General features: G+C 38.1%; 1 protein-coding gene across 1 annotated transcript; it reads left to right on the forward strand.

Moving 5' to 3' along the window:
* Window positions 1–425: 425 nt before the first annotated feature.
* Window positions 426–15,643, forward strand: gdpd4a (glycerophosphodiester phosphodiesterase domain containing 4a; the record flags this gene model as incomplete). Its single annotated transcript, XM_083887025.1, has 17 exons — window positions 426–431; window positions 1,752–1,810; window positions 1,978–2,083; window positions 3,353–3,456; window positions 3,603–3,696; window positions 3,917–3,976; window positions 4,085–4,183; window positions 4,259–4,352; window positions 6,105–6,250; window positions 6,393–6,475; window positions 6,715–6,865; window positions 7,021–7,239; window positions 8,203–8,360; window positions 9,599–9,746; window positions 9,905–9,987; window positions 13,908–13,987; window positions 15,537–15,643. The coding sequence occupies 17 exons, from the start codon at window positions 426–428 to the stop codon at window positions 15,641–15,643; spliced, it is 1,797 nt and encodes a 598-aa protein (XP_083743151.1).

Consider the following 15,643-nt stretch of genomic DNA (forward strand, 5'->3'; position numbering starts at 1 on the left):
TTCAGTAGCCGTTGCATAACTGAAATCAGGTTCAAATCCTCTGTCTGAGACATTTAATACTTTATAAAAGGTCTTTTATTCACATTGTTGAAGAAATTCTCACCAGTTAGGTAATCACGCTGTATTTCCACACTGGCTGACCATGAACGTTTCTGTAGAGTCTTTGCAGATTGAAGTGTATAAATATACTCATACAGTATTTGATGAGACTGTGGCTCTTTCTGTATTTCTCAACATTTATATTTTTTATTTTCTTTGCCTTCGTTTACTTCTCCCATTTTGTAATTTAAGTTTTGTGTGTCATATTCTTCCTGTTTCTATACGCTCACTGTAAACTGAGTATGAGTTGTACGTGAGTTATACAGGGATTAATGTCACTCTGAAGAATATATATACGCTTTAGTGCGTAACAGCTTAGGTGAAGCATGAAGGTAATTTGCCTAAAGTTTCCGCTCAAGTCTCTGTCTTTTATTGCTCCATCTGCTTCTTTCCCGTTATGTGTTTCCTCCACCTTCCTCCATTCTTCTCACAGCAGTCGTAATAACAGAGCTGATGTCACGGTTGCCATAGCAGCATGTCGGTTGAATCACCCCAGTCTTTTTAGTAGCAGCGACGTAAGAGGGACAGAAAAAGGAAATTAATATAAATTACATGACAGAACTGAACTTAACAAATACATTATTATTGATTATATACGACAATAACATCACGTGAGTTTAGACTCATAGAATCATAGACTAAAGCAGAGTTCTCCAAAGCTATTGTGTCAAGAATGTCTCTTAATATACAGTATATTTAACAGTAGATGTGTTAAATAGCTATTTACTCAGTTCATTCAGTGATACTCTGCCTCTGAGTTGTTGTTTTTCTACTTTTGAGCAGTAGATCTTTTACAGATAGGTAAATGTTATTTATTTTTCTTTTAGAGTAATTTAACCCAGTATTTTGAGACTCATCCATCCACACACCAGTAGTGACCACACACAAGCCAGGTGCAGGAGCAGTGGGCAGCACTTATCAGTGCTCGGGGAGCAATAAGGACTTTATAATGCAAGGATGCCTTGCTCAGGGGTAGCCCGACCCTTGATTTGAACTGGTGACCCTCTGGTTACAAGCCCAATTCTTTTCCTCTTGTGCCATGTGCTGCCATGATCTGATACCAGTCTGTCATTAACTGTGGTGTTATATCACTAGAAAAAAATGTCTTCAGTCAAACAGTTTGCTTCCTTTTGAATAGAGGAGAATCAACACGACAGGGAACTCACCATCTGTCACGTCGTCCCACACGACTCCATCCTATTTCACAGTGCGCACACACCAGTGATGAGTTAACTCGGGGGTTCCCACATTTTTTTTTATCCCTGAACACACACATAATGGTTTTAGAGACTCGTTATCTCCATGATCACTGGGGATGGTGGACACGTGTGAAGGATATTGATGAGAGCAAGTTCCAAAACAAAATTGTCAACCAATAAAAATAAATCATAGCAGAAGCCTAATAGGTTTGTGTGTGACACAGATCACATGACTATTTGTGTTTTCTGGGTTACTTTAAGCAGGCCACATGAATTAAACCAGAACTTTCTACATCCTTCCTCTCGCTGTAGGTGCAGCAGCCAAGAGTCCTGCCTTTTCCCCTCCCTCCGTCCTCTCGTCTGTCCTCTCCTTTCCTTATCCTTCTTCTCTCTCTTTCTCTCCTCTCGCTCGCGCTCTATCTCTGTCATGTCGGGCTGTGAGTTGAGTGTCAGCCCGTGACCAGACTGAAGCTGGGGAAGTTAAAGGTGGTGCGGCGGCAGCTGCTGCAAAGGTACACAACAATGTGATATACCGTCATGTCTAATTCTTCTCACGTTATTGGTTACTGTGGATAAATGTTGTAGATTTCAGACAGACACATCATATGTATAGGACCTTCTAAGGTGACAGATATGCATTTATTTATTTATTTGATTTGTTTGTGACTGGATTTAACAGATATGAACACCAGCCGTTTGTCTCCTGTCTGGCCGGACTCTACGGTTGCCAATGGAGACGATACCAAAGAGCCAGAGCACAACCAGGAGAGTGCTGCTGCAGCAAGGTACGCACACACACACACATACACACACACACACACACACACACACACACACACACACACACACACACACACACACACACACACACACACACATTATTGTACTTGCTGCATACTGAGGACCAGAATTTCCACTTTATAAATCAACACAATTACAAATATCTACTTCATGAATGACATCTACAAAGAACTACTGGTTGCAGTACCATAAAATGTCTGCAGGTGGAGCCCCAGAGCAAAAAGGGCTGGAAACCTTTTTCGATTTTATTTATTTTTTAAAATTTTTGGTCCAACATTTTACAAAAACGTCATACTATACAATGTAGACCAAAATTTAAAAAAGAATTTGACAAAAAAATGTTGGTCCAAAATTTGACAAAAACGTCATACTATACTATGTCTTCCAAAATTAAAAAAAATTTTTGACCCAAAATTAAAAAAAAAAAATTGACCCAAAATTTGAACAAAAATATTGACCCAAAATTTGAACAAAAATATTGACCCAAAATGTGAAAAAAAAAATGACCCAAAATTTTTGGCCCAAAATTTGACAAAAACTTTATTCTATACTATGTCTTCCAAAATTTGAAAAAAAAACTATACCCAAAATTTTTGGTCCAAAATGTGAAAAAAAAAATTTGGTCCAAAAATTGAAAAAAGAAATTTGGTCCAAAATTTGAGAAAAAGTCGTCCAAAATTAAAATTTTTGACAAATTGAGTATAGCATGTTATAGCAACCTAAGGAAGTGATTTCAATGAAAACAAAGTGAGGACCAGCCAAAATGTCCTCACTCCGTAAAAATTACCTCACTTTGTTGGTTTAAAACCCTCACTGGTCCTCAGTATGCTGCAAGTACAAGAACACACACACGCACGCGCGCACATGTACACACACACAAGAGCATTTATAGATTGTGTAGACTCTGGTTACTTTGCTGATTGGGCTGATTTGTTTGAGTCCCCTGCCAGTTCCCCTCCGTCCAGCCTGCTGACTCCTCTGCTCACTGCTTTTTTCTGAAAAATATGTCAGCACATACAGTGAACAGGATATACTCTGTCAGCTTGTATCATAATAAACTGCTTCCGTATGCTCTGTGGAATATGGCTGCATTCCCAGATTCAGATTCTGTACAAAGTCCTGTAAATATGTATATTTTGACTTGAAATCTATACATTATAAAAACATTTGATTCAATATAGACACCATGACTAAGTACAATTTAAGTTGAAGTTGTTGATGACTAAAGTAAAGAGGTTGTGCTTCGGTTACAGGTGGAGTGTGGCAGTTTTGGCCTCCTGATCCTCACCTTCTTCCTGAGTTTTGTTTTCCTGTATTTCTGGAGTGAAGCTCAGAACGACTACAATGACTTTGACTGGTTGGTTACTTAAAAAAACTTTCTCACAACACATTCAATGACTGCATTTTGTTTTAAAAGTTATGATTTAAATGTGTTTCGGTGCATCTGTTGTGTCATTTTTTTATTAAGGGTCAGGTTTATTGGATGTTTAATGTTCTCTTCAGGTTTAACTTTGGGACTCTTGGCTTCTGGTTTCCCTGGTCTCTGGTCCTGCTGGTTGTTGCTGCTGCTCTCTTCACATACATCGCTCTGCTACTGGTGTGCACTTTTGGTGACAAATACTTATTAGGCTTATTTTGAAATGCAGAAAAGATTTATTCAGAAGAAGTGGGAGAGGAATCTGCATCAGTTGTTTATCTTCAGTTATCATCAACATCCCCAGAACATTTGAGCAAAATCTGTCCTTAACATTTTGAGTTGTGCTGCTCGGAGAAAGACAAACGAAATAGTTTGTCTAATTAATAAACTCCTTGTACAGGTGCTGGCGGTGTGTCTGCTTTCTGAGGGTCAGAGGCTTTACCTTCACTGGAGCCACAAGGTATATATAGACACACTGTATATATATATATATATATGTATGTATATAGACAGAATGAACTAACAAACACTGATACTTGTTTGTATTTTTCTGTCCTTTCTGTGTCAGACTGGCATTGTAGTGACATTGGCGTTCTCCGTCATAGCCACCGCCATCCTGTCTGACCTCTGGAGCAAAGAATGGAAGACGCTGCTGCTGTCTCTGCAGGTTAGCCAAGAACCAATCGAATTTAGAGCTCATTAATGTTAATATTTCTCTAATCTTTCTCTCATTATCACGTAGGTGACGGCACCTTTCCTCCACGTGGCTGCAGTGTCACTCATGGCCATCCTCTCCTGGCCAATAGCATTACACTTCTTCCGTATGAACAGGAAAGGTAGGTTTACTCGTGAGACTTTACTTTTAACGGTTCATTATGGAAAATAGAGAAACAAATACTTGGCCGGTATCTGGTATGTTCAGAGTAATAATCTTAACAAACCTGGGTGTTCACTCTCTTAGTCCAGGCCGCCACACAGCAGGCAAAAAAAAAATCCTAGCACTGATTGTTTGAGAACGTTCCACAGACTCTCAGGTTGATGTAACGCTGTAAATACAGGGAAGTAAAAAGACTCAGTGACCTTGTTAGAATAATGTAATTATTTCTGTCTGAAAGCTTCAGTTGTCATAGTGATGAGCTGCTCTGCCTGTCTGGAATACAGCCTCTCTTAAATCAAACACACCCCTCAGCAGTGACATGTGTCAGCCATGAATTGTACATATCCCCGTTTTCCTTCTCTCTCTCTCTGTGTGTGTCTTCTTTGGTCTCTGGAGTGTTCTGGCCTCTTTTTGTGTTGCTCTGCCTGTTTGTTGCCACCTCACTTCTATAGTCTCTTCTTTTTGTCTTTTCCTCTCTGCTGAATGACTTTGACCTCTGTGGCTCTCTGTCATCCCTCTTTTCTCTTCGTCTGGGGTTGCCATGGTGATTTAGCCAGTGAAGTGATGCTGAGTCATGTCTGGGGGTCTTTCCTGACAGGGCAGGGGATATTAGAGAGGGAGAGAAATAGAGAGAGAGAGATTTTCAAACAGGATGTCTCTCTCTTTACTGCAATGAGATGAACTCTCTCTTTCTTCCTTTCTTGCGTCCTTGCTCGCGTCCTTCCTCCCCTTCTTTCTTGTCAAGATGCAACTATGAAGTTGTGGTTTACTCTTGTCACTAGGGAGGATTTATTTGCCGTCATAGTGTACGTTTTCTATATGGCTGCCACCCGGCACCACACCAGACCACCATGTTGATCTCATCAATAAAGACTTACCCTGGATTTCCACTGGACGCGGAACGGCTGCGGAACGGCTGAGGAACCGCTGAGGAACGGCTGAGGAGCGGCTGAGGAACGGCTGCGGAACGGCAGCGGCGTGGTCGCCGTTGCAAATCGCTTCCATTCTAATCAATGAGAGCATTTCCACCAGACCAGAGTTCTATTTTTTCCGTTGCCGCTGCTGAACCTCGTAAATTTCAACGAAGCAGATCGCACCAGACAGGAAAAGCGACTCAGAATCAAAGTAAAACATTTCCGCCCCCCTTTCAAAATAAAACACAATACGCAGGTCATACAGCCTGTCACAACTTCACATCAACATTACGTCGTGGCCGGTGCTGCCAGGTCAACAGTCAATTAATCAGAGCGTCTCTGAGAGTCATAATGTACGACGAGAGACTGATTGTTGAAGTGGAGAAACATAAAATAATTTATGACACCAGATCAACAGTTCTTCCACATCAGAGAATGAAAGAAGCTGTGTTGTTGTTGTTGTTTACTTTATACACACAGTCTATAGCGGGATCTCGCGAACTCGCGTCCGTTCGAGATTATTGCGCGATCTTCCGTGAATACCACTGGCACCCAAGGCTCCGCGCCGCTGCTGTAACGCGCCCGGTGGGGATTGACGCTGGGCAGAGGACGAAGCAGAACCGCGCCGCCGCCGTTCCCCGGCCGTTCCGCGTCCAGTGGAAATCCAGGGTTACTCTACATTAAACCTATTAAAATCTGAAGATGAGATTTAGTAACCCAAAAAAAACCCCAAATCCTAAACTAATTTTGTGTGTAGGTTGTGGTTCAGCATCGTTTTGTTGTTGTGTGCCCTTCAGTGCGTCAGGTGGCTGTCCTGGGTCTGTTCCTGTCCGTGTTGTTCTCTCTCTACCTGGTCCCACTGGGAATGTACTCGCCCTGCATTAAAGAAGCAGGAATGCTGGGATCAGCCCCAACGCTCATCGGACACAGAGGAGCTCCGATGGTAAGACTGACCTTAATCAGGACGAGTGTGCCTGTCACACACCTCTGTGTAAAGCCTGTACTTCTATCTCTGGCAGAAGCTGTTTGTGGCAGCTCATTGTTATTTATCATGTCTCTTTCTCACTGCGTATGTGTGTGTGTAGCTTGCTCCTGAGAACACTGTGATGTCGTTTGAGAAGGCAGTGGAAGTGGGTGGAGAAGGACTGGAGACTGACGTCACCATCAGGTATTTACTCATCTTTTGAGGTCCAAAAAAAAACTACAAACCTGTCTTTGAGAGGACATTTTGACCTTTAAACAATAGATGTCTGCAACAACTGTTAGGGTTAAAAACTGTGAAGTGTCAGATGCTTTCATTGAATGAAATCTTCATTCTGCAAGTGTTCTGCATTTTCCCTTTCTTCCCCTTTCTAACAACCTCACCCTTCCCCTTTTCCCCTTCTTACTCTTCTATTCTGTTTGTAGTTATGACGGCGTTCCCTTCCTAATGCACGACTCCACTCTGAGAAGAACCACTAACGTTGCTGAGGTTTTCCCAAACCGAACACATCTCGATGCCTCCATGTTCACCTGGGCTGAACTGCAGCAGCTGAACGCTGGCGACTGGTTCTTATCGGTGAGACCAACGGAAAACAATTAGTCGGTTTCTCTCCATTTTTCACATCATGCTTCTTTTAATTAAAAACAAGAGATTTTTTTTTACAAAATAACAGCTTGCTGTAGCTTTGTGTTTTATATTATATGATAACTCAACATTTTTTTTATAAACAGAGGGATCCATTTGGCACAGTGTCCTCTCTGTCTGAGTTGGACCACTCCCGGGCCCAGAACCAGTCTGTTCCCTCACTTTCCCAGTTTCTGGAGGTGGCGGTTCGTAGCAGCAAACTCGTGTTGTTTGACCTGCGTAGGCCACCATATGGACATCCTTATAGTGAGTCATACATCAACACCACCCTGCAGGTGGTGCAGGCGCACATCAACTCCTCACAGGTAACTCTACGCAAGTGTTTATTTATTTATTCATTTTGATGTGTGCTTTTTAAAAAGCTCAACTGTCCTTTTATTTTTAATGGAACTGATGAGTTTGTTGTTGTTTTATAAAACTTAATTTTTATATTCTAACCTCTTGTAGTGTCACTGCAAAAATATAGTGTCATACTATACTATGTCGGCCAAAATTAAAAAAAAAAAATTTGACCAAAAATTTTTGGTCCAAAATTTGACAAAACCATCATACTATACTATGTCGTTCAAAATTTGAAAAATAAAAAATTTGACCCAGAATTTTTGGTCCAAAATTTTACATAAACGTCATACTATACTATGTCGGCCAAAATTAAAAAAAAAAAATTTGACCAAAAATTTTTGGTCCAAAATTTGACAAAACCATCATACTATACTATGTCGTTCAAAATTTGAAAAATAAAAAATTTGACCCAGAATTTTTGGTCCAAAATTTTACATAAACGTCATACTATACTATGTCGGCCAAAATTTAAAAAAAAAAATTTGACCAAAAATTTTTGGTCCAAAATTTGACAAAACCATCATACTATACTATGTCGTTCAAAATTTGAAAAAAAAAAATTGACAAAACCATCATACTATACTGTCGTTCAAAATTTGAAAAAAAAAAAATTTGACCCAAAATTTGACAACAATTGTCATACTATACTATGTCGTCCAAAATTATTATTATTATTTTTTTTTACAAATTGAGTATAGCATGTTCTAGCAACCTAAGGAAGTGATTTCAATGAAAACAAAGTGAGGACCGGCCAAAATGTCCTCACTTCGTAAAAATGACCTGCAAAAATAAAGCAAATTGGAAAATGAGCAAATGTGTTTATAAAAAAAATTCAAATGACAAACTGCTTTAATTTTTATTGGGCTGGAGAATTTAGACGCTCCACTGAATCTTCTGTTTGTGTGTCTGTGTGTCTGTGTGTGTAGGTGTTGTGGCTACCATCTGACGACAGGGACTTGGTCCAGGCGGTCGATCCAGATTTACAGCAGACCTCTGGGGTAAAAGCTTCAATTCAGGAGCTGAGAGACGGCCACATCACCAGGCTGAACCTGCACTACAGCACCATGTCTCAGCAACAGATCAGGTACACGCTAAAAAATTTTTTAATAAAAAATATGATGGTTTTCATCATGTAGTATATGAAAAATACTCCATATTTTGTGAGTGTGAAGTTCATGGCTGGAGTCAGTGGAGAAAACCAGGAGAGATGTTACATAATAATAAACAGAGGAAAGAAAAACCTTGGCAAAGAAACAGTTATTCATGAGAGGAGAGAAATGGTTTGAGTCGGTGATGAGAAGCAGTGGAGCAAGAGGCACAGGTGGGAGATGTAATTATAATGACAAGTAGAACAAGAGAGAAGAAAGAGAGGCACTGGAGAGGAAGAGGTGAGAGAAACAGCTGAGTGACTCACACACTCGTCAGCTTTGTTTTTTAGTTGTTCCCTTTTTAACATCGATTCATATTCACAGTGATGTCTCATTGAAACATGAGAATATCAGCTGTGACGGCTGTGTTTGTCGCCTGGTCGGATGAATCATGTTTTATTGTGTCATAAACACTTTGCATGTTTTTTTTTATAATCATAGAATAGAGAAGAGGTGAGCAAACTCTACACGTAGAGCTGCAACTAACGATTATTTTTGTAATCGATTAATCTGTCGATTATTTTCTCGATTAATCGATGAATCGGTTGGTCCCTAAAATGTCATAAAATGTTAAAAAATGAAAAAAAAGTTGATCAGTGTTTGTCAAACCTGGAAATTATGATGTTCTTGAATTCCTTGTTTTGTCCACAAACCAAAATGATTCGGTTTTAATGATTTCTTTGTTATGTGGAGCAAAGAAATGAAGAAAATATTCACATTTAAGAAGCTAAAACAATCAGAAATCTTGTTTTAATCATGAAAAAAGCTTAAAGCCGATTATCGATTATCAAAATAGTTGGCGATTTATTTAGTAATTGATTAATAATCGATTCATCGATTAATCGTTTCAGCTCTATCTACATGTGTTTTGTAATGTAGTAGAATTATGTAAGCTTTTAATATGACTAAAATAAAATGTTCAACCTTGTTTTTTAACCCTTGAAAAGGGTTTTTTTCCACTTCATAATGTAGTGTGAAGAAACACAGTGAATCTCCAGAGAGTCTTTTTATGAGTCTGAAGAAACACAATGAGGAAACATAGTAACAACATAGCAGTCTCAATAAACCCATTCATATCATGAAACTCAGGTCATAGTGCGTTTAAATCGATACAGTGGTCTGTGTTTTATTGTTTTTGTATCACTCTCTGTCCCTCTCTCTCTCTCTCTGTCAGTAAGTACCGGTCAGTGAACATCAGCACTAACCTGTATGTGATCAGTCAGCCGTGGCTCTACACTCTGGCCTGGTGTGCAGGAGCTCACTCTGTCACCACCAACTCCATCCACATCCTGTCCAACACCAACAAGCCACTCTTCCTCATGGTGAGCACAGTCAAACATTCAGCTCGTCTTCACTCCTCACTCTTTGTGCTGCTATTGCATTAAAACATGAGTGTTTCCCCCTGTGAAAGTATAAAAGACACACTTGCTGGACTCTGTACAAATGTTATCAACCTTCTTTGTCCTTCTTCTCTCTCCAGACTCCAGATGAATATAGTCTGATGTGGATTCTGACCGACGCCGTGTCTGCCTTCCTCATCATCGTCATTTTCATATTCCACTGGTGCGTTGACACACATGCACACACATTCGCTGCTAATTTAGCTCTGCTAATTGTCATGTCTGGAGTTTGGTTTGGTGACTCATCATGGCTGACAATCAGTTTTTATTCATATTTAAAATAGAATAAATCTTTATTGTCCACTAAGGTGGAAAATTGTCTTTGGTTCACTTTTAAATTTTAAAATAAGAGTAAAAAGTATAGCAGTTCAAGTGAATGTCTGTAGTTTGATCAACCATGAAGGTTTGAGTAATGACTGACTGCTCACCTGGGGCTCATGATACACACACACACACACACACACACACACACACACACACACACACACACACACACACACACACACACACACACACACACACACACATTATTGTACTTGCTGCATACTGAGGACCAGCATTTCCACTTTATAAATCATCACAATTACAAATATCGACTTCATGAATGACATCTACAAAGAACTACTGGGGTTTTTTTTTTGGTTTTTTTTTTATTGTTGGTCCAAAATTTGACAAAAACGTCATACTATACTATATCGTCCAAAATTTGAAAAAATCTTTGTCAAAAATGTTTTGGTCCAAAATTTGACAAAAACGTCATACGATACTATGTCGTCCAAAATTTGAATAAAAAAATGTACCCAAAACTTTTGGTCCAAAATTTGACAAAAACGTCATACTATACTGTCGTCCAAAATTTGAAAAAAAAAATGTACCCAAAACTTTTGGTCCAAAATTTGACAAAAACGTCATACTATACTGTCGTCCAAAATTTGAAAAAAAAAATGTACCCAAAACTTTTGGTCCAAAATTTGACAAAAACGTCATACTATACTATGTCGTCCAAAATTTGAAAAAAAAATGTACCCAAAACTTTTGGTCCAAAATTTGACAAAAACGTCATACTATACTGTCATCCAGAATTTGAAAAAAAAAATGTACCCAATACTTTTGGTCCAAAATTTGACAAAAACGTCATACTATACTATGTCGTCCAAAATTTGAAAAAAAAAATTTACCCAAAACTTTTGGTCCAAAATTTGACAAAAACGTCATACTATACTATGTCGTCCAAAATTTGAAAAAATCTTTGACAAAATTTTTTTGGTCCAAAATTTGACAAAAACGTCATACTATACTATGTCGTCCAAAATTTGAAAAAAAAATGTACCCAAAACTTTTGGTCCAAAATTTGACAAAAACGTCATACTATACTGTCATCCAAAATTTGAAAAAAAAAATGTACCCAATACTTTTGGTCCAAAATTTGACAAAAACGTCATACTATACTATGTCGTCCAAAATTTGAAAAAAAAAATGTACCCAAAACTTTTGGTCCAAAATTTGACAGAAACGTCATACTATACTATGTCGCCCCAAAATTTGAAAAAATCTTTGACAAAAATGTTTTGGTCCCAAATTTTGACAAAAACGTGATACTATACTATGTCGTCCAAAATTTGTAAAAATCTTTGACAAAAATTTTTTGGTCCAAAATTTGACTAAAACGTCCTACTATATACTATGTCGTCCAAAATTTGAAAAAAAAAGTTTACCCAAAACTTTTGGTCCAAAATTTGACAAAACGTCCTACTATACTATGTCGTCCAAAATTTGAAAAAAAAAATGTACCCAAAACTTTTGGTCCAAAATTTGACAAAAACGTCATACTATACTATGTCGTCCAAAATTTGAAAAAAAAATGTACCCAAAACTTTTGGTCCAAAATTTGACAAAAACGTCATACTATACTGTCATCCAGAATTTGAAAAAAAAAATGTACCCAATACTTTTGGTCCAAAATTTGACAAAAACGTCATACTATACTATGTCGTCCAAAATTTGAAAAAAAAAATTTACCCAAAACTTTTGGTCCAAAATTTGACAGAAACGTCATACTATACTGTGTCGCCCCAAAATTTGAAAAAATCTTTGACAAAAATGTTTTGGTCCCAAATTTTGACAAAAACGTGATACTATACTATGTCGTCCAAAATTTGTAAAAATCTTTGACAAAAATTTTTTGGTCCAAAATTTGACTAAAACGTCCTACTATACTATGTCGTCCAAAATTTGAAAAAAAAAGTTTACCCAAAACTTTTGGTCCAAAATTTGACAAAACGTCCTACTATACTATGTCATCCAAAATTTGAAAAAAAAAATGTACCCAAAATTTTTGGTCCAAAATTTGACAGAAACGTCATACATACTATGTCATCCAAAATTTGAAAAAATCTTTGACAAAAATGTTTTGGTCCAAAATTTGACAGAAACGTCATACATACTGTCATCCAAAATTTGAAAAAATCTTTGACAAAAATGTTTTGGTCCAAAATTTGACAAAAACGTCATACTATACTATGTCATCCAAAATTTGAAAAAATCTTTGACAAAAATGTTTGGGTCCAAAATTTGACAAAAACGTCATACTATACTATGTCGTCCAAAATTTGAAAAAAAAAATGTACCCAAAACTTTTGGTCCAAAATTTGACAAAAACGTCATACTATACTGTCGTCCAAAATTTGAAAAAAAAAATGTACCCAAAACTTTTGGTCCAAAATTTGACAAAAACGTCATACTATACTGTCATCCAAAATTTGAAAAAAAAATGTACCCAAAACTTTTGGTCCAAAATTTGACAAAAACGTCATACTATACTGTCGTCCAAAATTTGAAAAAAAAAATGTACCCAAAACTTTTGGTCCAAAATTTGACAAAAACGTCATACTATACTATGTCGTCCAAAATTTGAAAAAATCTTTGACAAAAATTTTTTGGTCCAAAATTTGACAAAAACGTCATACTATACTGTCATCCAAAATTTGAAAAAAAAAATGTACCCAATACTTTTGGTCCAAAATTTGACAAAAATGTCATACTATACTGTCGTCCAAAATTTGAAAAAAAAAATGTACCCAAAACTTTTGGTCCAAAATTTGACAAAAACGTCATACTATACTATGTCGTCCAAAATTTGAAAAAAAAAATGTACCCAAAACTTTTGGTCCAAAATTTGACAAAAACGTCATACTATACTGTCATCCAAAATTTGAAAAAAAAAATGTACCCAATACTTTTGGTCCAAAATTTGACAAAAATGTCATACTATACTGTCGTCCAAAATTTGAAAAAAAAAATGTACCCAAAACTTTTGGTCCAAAATTTGACAAAAACGTCATACTATACTATGTCGTCCAAAATTTGAAAAAATCTTTGACAAAAATGTTTTGGTCCAAAATTTGACAAAAACGTCATACTATACTATGTCGTCCAAAATTTGAAAAAAAAAATGTACCCAAAACTTTTGGTCCAAAATTTGACAAAAACGTCATACTTTACTATGTCGTCCAAAATTTGAAAAAAAAAAATGTACCCAAAACTTTTGGTCCAAAATTTGACAAAAACGTCATACTATACTATGTCGTCCAAAATTTGAAAAAATCTTTGACAAAAATGTTTTGGTCCAAAATTTGACAAAAACGTCATACTATACTATGTCATCCAAATTTCGAAAAAATCTTTGACAAAAATTTTTGGGTCCAAAATTTGACAAAAACGTCATACTATACTATATTGTCCAATAGTTGAAATTTCTTTTTGAAAAATTGAGTATAGCATGTTATAGCGACCTAAGGAAGTGATTTGAAGTGAGGACCGGCCAAAATGTCCTCACTCCCTAAAAATTACCTCACTTTGTTGGTGAAAAACCCTCACTGGTCCTCAATATGCTGCAAGTACCAGAACACACACACACACACACACACACTGTTTAATGTGCACTCAGTCTACATACAGTTCACATCAAAGCAGATACAATGGTACATGTGGCAGAGCGACACTGACACACCTGGTTATCCTCAGCTCCGCTGACCTTTCTCTTTGGTGTGTGTGTGTGTGTGTGTGTGTGTGTGTGTGTCACAGGTGGAGAGAGAGAGGTCTGCCTTTCTGGTCTGGCAGCCGTCAGACTCATGAGAACGGGCCGTACAGCAAGTTTAGGACAGGTATGAGAGTATTCCTCTTCTCCTGGTGTGTTGTTTTCATATTTTGATGTTAATTCACAGTGAAGTGTCTCACACCTCGTCTCCATCCTGAAGTTAACATGTCTCGACTCTGCTTGAGTGACAGAAAAATGTTCTAATAAGTATTTATATTAAGTTGAACCAGCAGAGACGAGACAAGCTTTCATGATTGTCGTCGTCTTTGCATGCAGTGATTTCCTGCTGTGTGTGTGTCGTGTGTGTGTGTGTGTCTGCATGTTGTTTGTGTGTCTGCATGTTGTTTGTGTCAGACTCTTGGGAGGTCATCTGTGTTCGCTGGAGCCCCCTCCACCACTCTGATCCTCCTGCTGGAGCCTTCGTCTCCCTCCCCTTGGTCTTCAACCCATGAGTCCCTGCATGTCAGTCCCCCAGGAACCTTGTATGAACCCCAAACTCTGTTTGACTTTCACCAGCTCAAGCTAAGATCCATGTCGTTGACACGTCGTTAAACCAGACCTCGAATCATCAGAACAGACGCAGTGTTTGCATCATTTAAGACTTAAATCACACAATCAGAAAATGTGACCGGAAACAGGACTGAGTATGTTTTGTTCCAGAGGTGATGAGTCATGAGAAATTCAAACCAGTGCTGATGGTGTGGATTTTCTTCCATGGTAGCAGCTTATCTGAGTATCTGATAGTTCTGTTTTTTTAAGTGTAGACGTAAGGGCTATTGACAGTCGAAGCTGAGCCACGTTTTTAGCCTTTACGCCAGGGGTTCTCAAAGTTTTGATACCCGAGGGCCAATTTAGGAACCCAACATTGGACTGAGGGCCGCCAAATGAAAAAAAAACAACAAGAAAATAAAACAGAAATAAATCCTATTTGTAATAACTTTAATGACCAGATTGCAGTTCTACAGTTTACACTTATTGGTCTCTGTCCAGTAGGGGTGGGGGAAAATTATTGTTGTAACTTCTGGGAGAAAAAGGCAGCTAGCCTAAGCTTTTATTCATGCAAGTTATTTTTTGGTACAGTAAGTAAGTTTTTATTTGTTTTGAATTAATAAATGTTAACTTTTGCCTTAAGTTTGCCTTTGTGTGATCACATTATCACATTATCTTAAACAAACGCTATTGTTTTGATGCTATTGATAATTTGCCTTAACACACTATGCATTGTATCAATTTTTGAATCGAGAATCGTATGAATCGAATAGTGACCCTAAGAAACAAATCGATTCCAATCGTGAGCCACCCAAAGATTCACATCCCTAGTATCCAGTAATGTCCAGTAAACATTTAACAAGCTTAGTAGCTCCTGGATTAAAACTATCAACTGTAATTCATTGCGGGGCCGCCAGAAATGTTTCTGCGGGCCGCCAGTGGCCCGCGGGCCGCACTTAGAGAACCAATGCTTTACGCCTTTGCTGAAATCGTAGATGCATGACACTTGTATCCGTCCCAACCCTCGTATGTTTCAGCCTCATCTCCACTAATGTGGTTTTTACCCACAATGCTCCTTGACATGAAAACAACCTAAAGTGTTCTGATCTTCTGACCTCCCTGTGCAGAGCTGAGCGACGTGTGGTCCATCTCCAGTGTCAACATCCGACCCGACGTACGGAGCGCGCCCAGTTCACCCGTCAACCCTCACCTTCCCACCATCACAGAGGAGTGA

The sequence above is a fragment of the Microchirus variegatus genome (assembly GCF_963457635.1).
Source record: "Microchirus variegatus genome assembly, chromosome: 3".
In the NCBI taxonomy this organism is placed as follows: domain Eukaryota; kingdom Metazoa; phylum Chordata; class Actinopteri; order Pleuronectiformes; family Soleidae; genus Microchirus; species Microchirus variegatus.